Source organism: Giraffa tippelskirchi, chromosome 4 (assembly GCF_054371585.1).
Source record: "Giraffa tippelskirchi isolate mGirTip1 chromosome 4, T2T-mGirTip1v1.2.pri, whole genome shotgun sequence".
Taxonomy (NCBI): domain Eukaryota; kingdom Metazoa; phylum Chordata; class Mammalia; order Artiodactyla; family Giraffidae; genus Giraffa; species Giraffa tippelskirchi.
The window spans coordinates 150,481,744-150,496,173 of NC_137278.1; the positions used below are offsets into that span (position 1 = coordinate 150,481,744).

At 45.6% G+C, this 14,430-nt stretch overlaps 1 protein-coding gene across 1 annotated transcript in view; it reads left to right on the forward strand.

Moving 5' to 3' along the window:
• Window positions 1-14,430, forward strand: part of PPM1H (protein phosphatase, Mg2+/Mn2+ dependent 1H) — a 301,134-nt gene that overhangs the window by 213,025 nt on the left and 73,679 nt on the right. Inside the window, exon 6 of the mRNA XM_081588932.1 lies at window positions 5,045-5,163. Coding sequence (XP_081445058.1) covers window positions 5,045-5,163 — 119 coding nt within the window. The remainder of the gene's footprint in view (window positions 1-5,044; window positions 5,164-14,430) is intronic.

A 14,430-nucleotide genomic window follows, 5' to 3' on the forward strand; every position in this document is an offset into this window, starting at 1 on the left:
TGAGGTCATAAGAATGGGCCTGATTTGATAGGGTTAGTTTCCTGATAAGAAGAGATGCCAGCATGCTCGATTTCTCTCTCCCCATGAGCACATAGAGGAAAGCTTGTGAGGTGCAGCAAGAAGGCGGCAGTGTGCAAGCCAGGAAGAGAGTCCTCACCAGGCAGCAAATCTGCTGGCATCTTGATCTTAGACTTCCCAGACTCCAGTCTGTAAGAAATAATTTTTTGCTGCTTTAAATCCCTCAGTCTGTAGTATTTTGATATGACAACCTGATAGACTGTGCAAACTTTCATGAGTATTGCACGAAAAGGTACACTAATGAGCGTTTTTCTCAGAAAACAACAGGTATAATGTCCCATATATTGTATGTATGCAATATGTTGTAGCGTCTCATGTTTCATTCATCAGCCACCTATTTGTTCTACTTGTACTTAATTCTTGAGTTGTTTCTTTCTTCAACAGCAGTAACTCCATCAGGTCTGACAAATAAAACTGGGGTGAATATCAAAAGTGTTGCTAAGAAGGAAGCCTATGGTTAAGATAGGAGGGGTCATTTTAAAGCATAGTGAAAAGGACTTCCCTGGTGGCTCAGATGGTAAAGAATCTGCCTGCAATAAAGGAGACCTGGGTTTAATCCCTGGGTTGGGAAGATCCCCTGGAGAAGAGAATGGCTACCCACTCCAGTATTCTTGTCTGAAGAATCCATGAACAGAGGAACCTGGTGGGCTACAGTCCATGGGGTCACAAAAAGTTGGACACAACTGAGCAACTAACACTTTCACTTTCAAAAATACGTCAGGGGGTGGGATATGTCCTCAGTACACATGGAATACACTTGCATTCTATGGCAGGCATGACTGTAACGGAAAATATGTCACATAACATGTGAAATGTGCTGTGGCGGTAGCCAGAGAAAGAAAAACGATCACAGAGAGAGAAACCCAAGGGTGTGGCATCATATCAGTGGGGGTCGAATACCACAGTAATTCCTCAGAGATAAGGTACCTTTTCTCTCTTACCTTCGGACATACCTGAAGCTTACAGTTGATTGTTGCTGCCAGCCTGGTGTCCAGCATGACATAGATGTCATCTTCCGGGCATAAGCAGACATCAGTAGAGCAAGACTGAAGTTCAGAATAGGAGCTCACTCAGCAACTTGGAGGAAAACCCCACAGACTACAGGGAAGCGCTGCTGTCCCTTGGGAGGTACCAGTCCAGCAGGGGGACTTAGGGAGGAGTGACCAGCCTTGCTCAGCCGCATCCCCCAAGTGGGCGTCCGAAGAAAGCAGACTCTGGAGGATGACAAAGCTGGCTTCAGAACTCCGCACCCCTGCCTCTGAGGCTTGTAGTGCTTCTACAAGTTGTCAAACCCAATGAGCCCCTGAAACATAGCCGGCTTTTGTGGGAAAATCATGAACACGGGGTAATTCAGAGCTGGAAAGTGATGAGTGCCATCAGATCCCAAATGTGAAAATGTTTTGGAACAACCTTAACAGATACTCTTCATTTACATATTCCTTCCTAAATATGCAAAATGTGTGTTAGTGTTAGTTGCTCGTCATGTCGGACCCTTTGCTACCCCCATGGACTGTAGCCCACCAGGCTCCTCTGTCCACGGGATTTCTCAGGTGGGAATATTGAAGTGGGTTGCCATTTCCTTCTCCAGCGGATCTTCACGACCCAGAGATTGAACCCACATCTCCTGCATTGTAGGAGGATTCTTTACCATCTAAGCCACCAGGGAAGCCTGAAAAACAGTAACAGATAATAGTTTTGCCTACATTGAAAGGCGCTCTTTAAAAATAATAAATTAAAAAATTGAAGTGATTAGAAAGCATTATGCCTAGTGTAATTGGCAGCTTTCCCCCCTCCCTTAGAGGTAACTAATGGTGCATCTAATAAAGGGCAACTTAGAATTGATGAACTACAATAGCCTCTTGTTATAACAGGAGAAGCAGGTGGTTTGTTGAGACCCTGAAAGTCTCTGCATGTGAAGGGACAATGGATGTCACAGGTGACCGAGGGTTCAAGGTCCCTTTGAGCCTGCCCATCCCCAGAGGGAGAGGCGTGATGGCCCTTGTCGGTAGTAGCTACCCTGCAGACTTCTCTTGATACAAGTGCCCAGGCAAACATTCCAACAGTAAAGGCACGAGGGTACAGAATGTACTTAGGCATGGCTTTTGCGTCATACCTGTTTGTTATGGGTGATTCTAGGGTTTGAGCTTAATATCAAACCCATAACCTCCATCCTAATGTTGGTCCATATGTTGGTCCTTTAACCGGCACATATATATATATGTGTGTGTGTGTGTGTTTGTGTATTGTGTACCTGTATTTATACATGTGCATACTCACTTATGTATACACGTATATTAAAGATTTTTGTTGTCGTTCAGTTACTAAGTCATGTCCACTCTTTGCAACTGTATGGTTGTAGGGGTTGTAGCTTTCCAGGCTCCTCTGTCCTCCATGATCTCTCAGAGTTTGATAGATCTGTATATCTATGACACAACATACATAAGTTTCTATACATGCACTCTCACAGACACATACTGTTTCACAGCCTGCTTTTTATAAATGTATGTTTGCTCTTTCTGTGTAATTACATATTCTCTCTAGCACCTTGGTATGTGATCGCACAGAATCCTTTTGTATGGATTTGTACTACTTTAATCACTCGTGTTATTGAATGATTTCTTCTCGCTATTTGAAAAACATTCTTGTGGCCAAGCTGTGTGCAGATCTGTAATTTTTTTATTAACTAGATCCTCACATGTGCCTATTTGTGGTTCAGATTTGGCATGGCAACAGGCCTGTTGTTGCCTGTTTACTGTTTTTTGTTAATGTGTGTGCAGGTTAAAGGACCAACATACGGGTTATGATGGAGGTTATGGGTTTGATATTAAGCTCAAACCCTAGAATCACCCATTCCTGGCTGATAACCTTAGGCTAGGTGTCTTAACCTCTCTGGACCATAGTTTCCTCATTTGTAAATTGAGTCTATGACGTCTGCTTCATACAATTGCCAAGGTAATAACATAAGGTGTATCAGGTGCCTGACATGTAGTAACCCCTAGGTCAGTGTTACTCCAGCTTAAAAGGCAAAGGGATAGACAAAAACACCATGCTGATATAGTCCCAAAATTTTGAGAGATGACAGAGGGTATATGACAGATGGTGCTATTCACTGACTACTAATGCCTTTGGTCCTTAGTTTTCATGGGTGGACCAAAATAAAGAGGAATAAAATTGTATCTACTCTGTAGGTACAGCTGCCATCAGGATGTGATTTCTGCAGTTGCCCAGAGTCTGCACTTGGCTTAATGCTCCACTGTCACCATCTTGAAATTTTTAATTTTGAATAGTGGCTCCATATTTTCCTTTTACAGTGGGCCCCACAGATTAGGTCCTGCCCTGAGATTGTTAGGGGTGTGAAATGAGAGCTCACAAAACACTACTTAAGACTTGACACCCATTAGATGGATAAATTATCTTCTTTTTATAAACAGAGACCATCATGATCAGTGCACTTTAGATGTCATTTCATTATTCAAATAGTATGAGATAAATCTGCAATTAGTCTCAATGTGCAAGTAAAGAACCTGAGGCCCAAGCAGTTAAGTCCCCCAGGAAAATCACTGAGCTTATAAATGCAGAACTTGGATTCGAATCCAAAGCCCACCCCACTGACCTGTGCTATGAGTTTTAGTTCCCTTCTTCCTTTCCAAGGAACCTTTCTGTAAAACCCAGTGTTTTAATGTCCTTGATACTCATAGGCAGCACAAGTCTCATTCCCAGCAGAGGTTTCAAAGCCCCTCAGAGAAACTCCAGAATTCCCCACCCTGACCTGGAACCTGTCAGGGATACAACAGACAGGACAGCCCCTCTTCTCACCCTCAGTCCTGCCCCTCCTGTCCCCATGCCTGCTCAGCACTCCTGGCTCAGAGTTCTGTTGACTGGTCCAATCTGACCAGCCTGAGGACCGTTCAGCTTGGCTTCCTCTGACTCCTAATACACTTGGCTTCTAATGGCTAGCATCCAACAGAGACCTCTGAACCACCATGAGAATCAGTGGAAGATAGGTTGGTGTTGGGTCTTGGGAAAGAGGCTGCGGGAGACGTCTATTTCCAGCAGACCAAGGACATGGCCATCTGTCCTGTGGCAGGGAGCCCTGGCTCTCCTGCAGTGCCAGGCCGTGATCTGCTCTGCTCACTCTTTCCTCTGCCAGAGAAGAGAGAGCCATTCCAGTACACCACTAACAAGCAGGTATATGGCTTGGTACAGGGCAGATCCAGGGCAGGTCTGCTTACGATGTGTAGACTCCAAGCAGGGAAGTTCATACTTGAGCATTTCATCTCTTGGATAACTGGATTTGAATTTGGAGTGTGACAATGAGACTGTTTGTTGTTTCACAGCAATTCCCTAAGTGGCTGTTTGCTCAAGACTTGTGTAGTGTGAACAGAGATTTGGGGGAGGGGAAGAAGCCATCTGCTCTGGAACAGTCTTCCAATTACATGATCAAATTACTGCAGAGCAAAATGGAGGGAGTCCAACAGAAAGTTCCTGTCTGGTGCATGCAGCCCCAGCCCTCTCTCTCAGGCCATTGTGTTGACATGGAGACCCACATGCAGCTTTCAGAGCCAAGGCCGTGATAACTAGGAATACACGCAGGAGGCAAGCAGAGAAAGCCAAGGAGGAGAGAGTCAGGGTGAGCTTTCCTGCTGTTCAACCAAGTGAAACCATCTTGAATTTGAATTAAAAAGTGAACCTTTTCCTTGCTTTAGAGATACATTTCTCTGATTACAATAAATTTATCATCTCACATGAAAAAGTCATGTCTTTTTTATAAATTACATTTATGATTTTTATTTGTTGATATTGTATTCAGGTTCTTAAATCTATTTATTTCCCTGAAATTTTGAGAACCATTTTCTAATTTCATAAATGTGGCCTATGTCAATTTGCAATACATCCTTGAGTCTTAATTTTTCTTCTAAATATGTGTGGTTTTTTTTTCTTCTTCTTCTTCTCTTTTTGCTATTAGGCATTCATGCAGCCTCACTTGCTGGGAAATGAGTTCACACATTTGGAGTTTCCAAGGAGAGTACAGAGGAAGGAACTTGGAAAAAAGATGCTCTACAGGGATTTTAATATGACAGGCTGGTAAGGACATGCCTCCCTCTGCCTGGGCACTGCCACACGCAGTGTCGCTGCCGTGAAAAGTCAGTTCTGCAGTTTGGATCAGGAGGCGCAGGCAGAGCCCTGGGCCGGTGGGGAAGGAAAAGGGTCTACACCCGCTTCTGCTGCTCTCAGATCTGGGTGTTGGTTTGCTTCTCTGCTTTCTGAGGCCCTCCCTAAGGATACTCGACCCACCAAGCTGATGTAATCCCCCACTTCACACAGAGCAGGAATTTGGGGGCTTTTAAAACGCATTAAACTTGGTTTTTTTAGATCACGGTTACTTAAGGAGGTAACGGGGCTCAAAGGAATGAGCCAAAGCTCTGTTTGGCCAGACCAGCTTGGATTTGAATCATAACTCTGACCTTTCTGAATAGGCAGAGTTGGATAAAATACTTAACCCCTATGAGTTCAGTTTCCCATGAATAAAATGAAAAGAATACTTTCTGAAGGGTGGGTGTAAGGACCAGTGGTAATGAGCTGTCATTATTTCACCACATTTCACCACAAAAGAACTCTTGGCAAAGGGCATCTTATTCTCCAAACACACCTACCTATATAAGGCACGCAAACCATTTCTGTGGGCCAGTAGTTAACATTGACTAAGACCTCATCTGTTTATTCCAACCGAAAATAGATATGATGATAAAGTACTAAAACTTCATAAGGTTGGTGTAAGGATGAAGTGAGGGGATAGTGCCTGGCACAAAGGAGTGTAGGGGAATGTTTGCTCTAAGACCCTATGATCCTGGCCAGGGAGCACCTTGCCAGTCTGGAGGACAGCAGAATGAGACAGTGGCCTCTTTCCTTGCCACATCCCCAACACAGGCTACAAAGTAGATTCCACTGTCTCTTCTTGTTTGACCAAAATAGCTGTAACAGATGGTCACAGCCCAAATTCCCATGCAGATGACTTTTAGGCTGAAAATCCACTCCAAGGGTATGTACTGTCTTAAAGGAATAGTCGAGCTACCAGGATCAGAGGCTATCCTGAGGCATGTCCAGTTGTTCTTTGTCATCCAAAGAGATCCTCACCAGTATCCACCCTTCTTCTAGAGCAGGGTCAGCAAATTGCAGTCCGAGAACCAAATTCCACCCCCTGCCCCCACCACCACCACCTCTTCCTGTAAATAACTTTTAAAAATACAGTCACATTCTTTTGTTTATGTTTGATCTGTCACTTCATGTGACAACAGAGCATTTGAGTGGTTGCAGCAGGGCTTTAAAAATACTTACTCCTGCTCTAAAACATGATTGGGTTTATCAGAAAGAGTTGATCATGTTTGCCACTCTGAGCTCTGAAGTTTTGTTGCTCCAGACTGGGTTTTCTTGCAAATGCATTTTTATTCAATCAGCAGAATCAGCACTCCTTACAGAAAAGTTTCAGGTGAGGGTTCATGTAATTCAGAAAACCGTGGAGGCGTTTGGTCTGGTCTTTGTAGAATTTGGAAAAGTGAACTGAAAACCATTCCGGGTTAGGAACCCACATGGTTATAAACACATAAACAAAAAGAGCAAAGCTAAGAAACAGTGAGGAAAATGGCCAAAATGGGGGGAGGGTGTGGCTGCAGGAAGTCAGGCTGAGATGGTACCCGGAGAGCATAATTGAGAATGTGGGAAGCCAGACAGAGAAATTGAGGTTTACTGTGAGACCCTGCTGGTTACACTTTTGTGTTGCTGAGGAGAATGAAATGATAAAAGCAATGCATTAGGAAGGTTATTGTACAGTAAGAGAGGGAGAATGACCAGGAGAGAAAGCAGATTCAGATAGAGGAAAAACTATCATAGAAATATCAATATGAGATCTCCAGAGCCAAATAGAGGGACGGAAGCAGAAAACAGAGAAGGCAAGGAAATAAACAAGAAACTAGATGGTTTTGGTCAAGGGATAAATGTAAGGGGTAAGTCATCAGTTACTCTAATTATAGTGGTCTGTCAGCCCCCAGAGGGGCAGCCCAGTGCCTCATCCTGTGCCTGACATGTAGTTGACAGGCTGTGATTATTGGATGAAAGGTGTGAGTGACAGAAGTTGATGGGGGTGGCGGACACACAGATGGTTGATGGGAAGGGTAGGAATGAGAAGCCAGCACACAAGCCATGTTGAGCTTGAGGCAAGGCTGTTTGTGTTTTCTTTCTATGCCAAAAAGGCAAATTAGATCTCAGCAGTCACAACAAACTTGGTAAACAAATGGCTAAAGATTACCCCTTTTTACAGTTTTTTTTTAAATGTAGATAAGTTCAGGATTAGATTACATCCAGCTTTATACACACATACAGTTACTCTCTTTTGCTCTCTATCTAACATACAGGCACACACATGCATTAGCAGGGTCTTAAGCAAGTGAACAGTCCATAAATGGGCTGTATTTAACTGTGCAGAACTCCACAGAAGGTACTGAATAACCGAGGAGCCAAGACTGAGAATGGCTTCAGTCAGATGTGATTTGCTCATTTGTTTCAGCAAAGTTCCCTACGTGGCTGTTGGCTCACAACTTTGGCTACAAGCAGAGATTGATGTACATCTTTGTTTATTTCCTATCTGTTGTTACTTAGGATTTGAAAATGACGCTTATGGAAAAGGAGAGATCTATCTTTGTTGGAAGAAGTTGGGAAGTTTAAAACCAATTTAGACCACTGCCTATGTAAACTCCTTCTGCCCACCTCCCAGCTTTAATGAGTTCTTTTAAAAAATGTTTTTCACCTCTAACGGAAAACCTCAAACCTAGCAGTTATTTTTTCAGGACTTAAGAAACATGGACTCCCAGTTTCCTATTTTTCTGAGTTGTCTATTAGAAAGAGAAAGGCTAGCAAATGAGTTAAACAGAAAGAGACAAGGATCTGCAGCCTCTTTTTCCATGAAAGCCCCAAATTACTGCCAAGGTGTTGGGATTGGTTGAAGGTGGACTGGTGGGTGTTGGGAATGCATTGTGCTCAAGGAGACAGGTAAGTCCTCAGCCCAACCCTCCTTTATGTTTCTTGGCTTCAGAATTAGTCTTGGCCTGTGAACTTGTAAACCTTTCTAACAAGTAAGGGTTCATCCATTGCCAAGCTGTTGAAACCTTGTAGCAAAGACCTAGTTGTGGAAATGTTTATCTGCCTGCTTGTCCCTACTGGTCATGGGGCTGGCTGACAGTGAGGGAGAGAGCTAAGGGCCAGGCACCAACTGTGATGAGACCTTTACACATTTCCTATGAACTAGGTCCATTTTACAGATGAGGAAACTGAGGTACATGGGCCAAGTTGCTCAAGGTCATAAAACTTGTAAGGAGAGAAGCCAGTCTGTGAACCAAGGTGACCTCACTTCAGGGGTACACTGTTCAGTCTGGTGCTAAACTGTCAAATGCCCAAAGAGGAGTCCTCCTCCTCGTTCCCATTTTGCAGCTGAGCAAATTGAGGCTCAGCGGGATTAAGTGGCTTACACTTAGTTAAGCGGCCACAAATGCAAAAATGTCAGAATAACCCAGGCTTCTGATTCTTAGCCTGGGGCTCTTTCTGATACAATGGATCAACTTTTCTTCAGAGTAAGATTTAGACATGATTATTCAGTTTTGAGCTGCGGTGGAAATTTAAGCAGGGGACCTCCATCTACCAGGATCAGTGTCTTCTTGCCAGCCCTTTAGAGGACAAGAGGATGAAATAAAACATTTCAGGAGCTGCCGAGATAGTCATTTTTCCAGTTCTCAATCTGACCCAATGGACTGTTGGCCAAATTAAACTGTGATGCTTCACACTCGTCACTAAAAGTCTGTGTGTGGTTTGGGGGTGGTGATGATGGAGACGATCCCCAAAGCACCAGATTTCCTTTACTTAGGAAAATTGACTGCTCTCATTAGAGGAGCATCCTGCCAGCTTTCTGTGGTGTGTCTGCAGCCGGGAGGAAGTGTGGGAGAGGATGTCAGCTCCGGGAAACCTGCTCTCATAATTAAGGATGAGTCTGTTGCCTTCTGATGGGGATTCTTTCTCTCCCACTCTCATGCTTTCTCAGAGACCATGGAGGTTGGCAGGCCCAGATTGTATAGAGGACAAAAGGTTATTGTCACCCAGACCTTCCTAATGAAATCTGTCTCGTCCCTGGCTCCCCTACCTCCTTTCTGCTCAGATAGTTTGCACAGTGGTTTGATTTACGAAGGCTTTTTTTTTTCTCCCTCTCTTTTTTTAAAGTTATTTTATAACTAGATCAAGTTTTGTTTCTTTTGGTTTTTGTGGGTTGTTTTTTTTTTTTTTTTCCACTGTGGTGGGTGGGTCTTTGTTGGTGTGCAAGCTTCCCATTGTGGTGGCTTCTCTTGTTGTGGAGCACGGGCTCTAGGACACCGGTTTCAGTAGTTGCAGCTCCCGGGCTCCAGAGCCCAGATTCAGTAGTTGTAGCACACAGGCATAGTTACTCTGCAGCATGGAGGTCTTCCCGGACCAGGGATCAAACCCATGTCTCCTGCGTTGGCAGGCAGATTCTTTACCTCTGAGCCACCAGGGAAGCCCCACAAAGGCGTTTTCTAACAGCACCCTGGATGCTGAGTCGGTTCCTGACATGTCCCAGCTCTTACCTTCTGTGCCAGATGTCCTTGGTCCTGGCGCCAGAACCCCGGCCTTGGACTTGGTACGAGCCGTGTCCCTCCTCCCCAGCCCTTTGTGTGGAGCTGCTGTCTGTTGCACGATGCTCACTAGCTGGCATTGTGAGCCCAGCGTCCTGACCCACTCCCCTCTGAGCTGTCTCAGGCCATAATTTGCTGGCAAGCATCTGTGTTCCCGAGTTAAAACAACAGTTTCTCACAGCTGGCTTTGTGGCACCAAGTGCCCGCTCCTGTGACTGGGGGTGATTTTGCTTTCTTGTGTAGGATCTGTGTTCTTTGTGTTCTGTGTCTGGCCGCATGGGGTGACGAGCAAGGCTGGGCCCCCACACACACCCCCCCAGAGCACACAGGAGGGGGCCGTAGCTTCACCCCTGGCTTTGGGCCAGACTCTCCAGCAGCTGTTCCTGGGCTGATGGGATTTGTTGAGAGCGAGGGCCAAAGAGGACAAGTCCATCGTGTGAATGCAAGATTGCTTCCAGATGGTTCTGGTTAACAGTAAAGTACACCAAAACTCTTTCTTTAAGCAAAGCCTTTTTAGCGTTTATGATCGTCTTATTTCAGGGACCAGTAACATGAGATGGCATGGCTTACTTAGGAAAGAGGGTGCTGCTTGGGTACTGGTCCTCGCTCTGCCGAGGTTCTGGGGCCCTGGGCAAATCCCGAGCCCGGGGTCTCTTGTTTATAAAATACTTCCTGTGCCCTTCTCTGCCAGCCTCCAGTGGGGGTGGGCTTTGCGCTGCTTTTCCGAGCTTCTGAAAAAGACAGATTCCATTAGGAAAATTCCAGTGATGGTAACCTTTCATTTCTGTCTCTTGCAGCCCTTAACTCTTTTGTGATTCCAACTTGATGACGCATCAGGGTAATTATTCCCTCCTCTATTTCCCTTGAAACTGAGAGCTGATAAATCAGAGGCTTTCCCCTGGGAACAGAGTGGCGTCCACCACCATTTTCGTCTCTCAGCACTCACTACCTTTATGAAGGCAAAGGAAAACTTTTCTGTCCCATGTCCTCTCTGGCAGAGTGGCCATTAGCCACTGGGGACCATTTCAATCTAAATTAGTTAAAATTAATTAAAAGTAAAAATTCGTTTCCCACATCACAGCAGCTGCATCTCAGTTGTTCAGTGGCCACATGTGGCTCATGGCTACTGAAGTGGACATGACAGATATAGAACATTTCCATCATCACATAAAGTCTTAGCAGATGGCACTGCAGTCTAGGTAATGTAAGGGTTTAACTGGGGTGGAGGACGATGCTGGGAGCTGTCTATAATTGAACAACCCAGTAGCAAGGAGTTAAAAAGACAGCTGAGCCAAGATGGGGAGAGCAGAATGTTGTGGCCATGTTCTGTGGCTTCTGACCCCGCTGCTGCTGAACTCCAAGTCCAGAAGTGGGAGATGGGCTTCCCTTTACTTTTCAGACCTTCGGGGGCAAAGGTCATTGTGTTTAGGGATATCTGGTTTGCAGCGGTCCCTCACTGGCAAGCCTGCTGGCCAGTCTGAAGGAAGACCCATTCCATCTGCCCTGGTCACTAACACACCTCCCTCCTCCAGCCCCTCTCTGCCACCTCCTAGACTGTGCCAGCCGTTGGCACTTTTATTCATCTTGGTTTTTTCTTTCACTTCTTGGAGAATATTTCAGACCCTGAGGATCAGGTTGAAAAGCAGCTTCACTTGCAACCCTTTTCCTTTCTGGTTGAGGTTGACATTTATCCTCAGTGTGTAGCCTGGAGCCCAGCTCCGGGTTGAGCGCTGCAACCCCCCAGCATTAGGCTTCTTACCAGCCATCCAAACATCTTCTGGAGAGAAACTCACCAGAGGCAGCCCCCAGCGTGGTGTGGAGCTGCTGGGTCAAGTTTCACAAATAGTTAAGTTTCTTCCATCTTATTCCTTATTGCTCTTTTCAATGCCCTCTGACGGTACATTCAGGCAGGGTGACAGGGAAGGGGATAAGCAGATTGAGAAATGCCACAGAATGCTTTATGAAGCCAGCTCCAGAGCTGTACCCGCGTTTTAATATAAATTGATTTATTGAACCAAGCACAGAAGCCCTGTTACAGAAACCCCAGGCTGTGTCCTCCCAAGGACCACCTAAAAAAGCAGCCCCAACTGACACTCCTCATTAGCTTTTCCACTGATCCCCAGGCAGTTTTTGAAGGGACAGTGTCCCTCCTTTGGGCTGAATTTATATGCTGGCCGTGCCTGCGGGTCTAATTAGCTCAGCATTATTAGTCCTGCTCAGAAAACCTGCATTTTCTAGCAGCTTGACTTTTGAGTTTTCAAGAGTAATTGGAAAATTCAAACCCCATCCTCCTCCTCGTCTTGATTTTAATCACCTTTAACCCAGTCTTTGGAAATTTACTTGCAGAAGTCCCTGACTCCCATGGTTGAGGTGCATGCGGTCCCTCCTTGGTGCAAATCCTGACATTACTGTGGGGCCATAGACTTCACCAAGGAGGCTTTTTATACTCACTAGAGAAATAGCACATTTTAATTTTATAATCACTTCACAAGAAAGCAGGCCATTCCTGAGTTAAACCTGGGATTCATTTCCTCCCAGCCACTTGTATTTTCATAATTTAATGATTATGGGCCACCTTGGCTGCAGTCTGATGGTGGAAAGCAATTTGAAAATTGGAGTTAATGGAGAGAGGAGGGGTTTGGATGGCATCTCAGAGAATTTTAACCCCAAACCTCGGGAGATTGTAGTAGATCGGGGGTTGGCTGGGACAGGGATTAGGTCCCTGAGAAGTCCCCGTGTTCCCAGCTTGGTGGGACCCGGGCTGAAGGCAGAGCAGGTCAACCCCACATCGGGAGGGGCCGCTCCCATGGTCCCCGAGCTGCGATGATGAATGAATATTTTCAAGGTGCATGTTCTGCATTTTTTCAAGGTTTGCAGCTCTGGCTGCAGGAGCAGCAGGGAGTAAAGCCAACCCTGCTGTGTGCAGCACATCTCCCGACAGTGATAAATGACCACTTGCTCCCCGCCCTCCTCCCTGCCGCTCTGCCCGTGAGGCCAGTGGAGGCTGAGAGACCTTTGCAAATGGTTGGAAACTGAGACAGACCGGCATGGTCAGCCCACGGGGAGGAGAAAGAAAAGAGATGCCCAGCCAGCCTTCCCCGCAGTGATCGTCTACTCACTCTCTACACACTCACAGGCCTCTCTCTCTACTTTACTGATAGGTATAAATGTCTTGTTCCTGAAGTGGTCAAACCACTTCCAAGCGTTTTTCCCCTCAGACCCTGTGAACAGTCGCACACTTATCTGTATTCCTTTATTTACCCCCAAACATTGGGTCTCTACCGCTTCTCCCCCAGTGAGTGCTGTTTGCAGGCACACAGTACATGTGAGGGAGTGACTTAGTTCCAAGTCATCTGGGGCAAGTTTGAGGATGTCGAGTCCTTGCCCACATCCCTGTGAAAATAGGCAGTGTCCTGTTAGCCAAGGAACCCCAGGGCACACTTGTTTCCATATTTGACAAACTTTTCTTGTACAACTGCAGCATGTTAGACATTGAGTCGTAGTTAAGAACAAGGGATGTGGAGCCAGACTGCCTGGCTGGGATAGTGCCCAGGTGTGGCTGGGACAAATTACGTCACCTCTCTCTTCCTGAGTTTCCACATATGTACGTGGGGCTAATGGCAGAACCTAATAATTGGATGGTATGACTTGGTCAGTGCATTGAACGAAGCTGGCATTTAGTAAGTGCTGTATGTGTCTGATGATATAATCATTAGATGTGATGGAAGCTGGAAGGGTCAGCAAGATCTGATCCTTGCCTTGGATTATACGGCCTAATAATGTGTGTTGAGATGCTCGTTTCTCAATTGTAATGAGAGGCTAGAAACTGAAAGGAAACAAGAAGGCAATTTGGAGAAGCAGGAGACTGAAGGGGTGCTGGCCACTTCCATGGGGCGGGTCTGTCCCACAGCCACTGTGCCAGCTTAACAATGAGAAGAGCTAAGTATGCTTGGAAGCCCCTCTGTCCCTGGAAGCTGCTGTGTAGTGATTATTTTATTTGTGGAGGTTTTTGTGTTTTTTGTTTGTTTTAAATCCATCCACAGACTCTCCATCTGCCTCTGTGCTGGACTTTCTGAGGCTCTGCTGCAGTTCTTCTGAGCCACAGCCCAGGAGCTGGGTCTCCAAGCCCCTCACTGGCCAGCGCATGTCCTCACGTAGGAAGGATCTTATTAGCTAAAACAGTGCTCATGTCATAGAGGTGGTCAGCTAGCCCAGGGACCAGCTTTCTAGAAATTGATCGAACCATACCATTTTCCCTATAAATCTGTTTTTAAAATCTCAAGAGTCAGAGAGGTAGATCAGTTGGAATTTGTGGATGAATAACTTACAAAGAGCTGTGAAAAGAAAAGAAGCAAAAAAGCAAAGGAGAGAAGGAAAGATGTACCCATTTGAATGCAGAGTTCCAAACAATAACAAGGAGACAAGAAAGCCTTCCTCAGTGATCAATGCAAAGAAATAGAGGAAAACAATAGAATGGGAAAGACTAGAGATCTCTTCAAAAAAATTAGAGATACCAAGGGAACATTTCATGCAAGTTCAGTTCAGTTCAGTCGCTCAGTCGTGTCCGACCCTCTGAGACCCCATGAATTGCAGCACTCCAGGCCTCTCTGTCCATCACCAACTCCGGGAGTCTACCCAAGCCCATGTTCATCGAGTCGGTGAT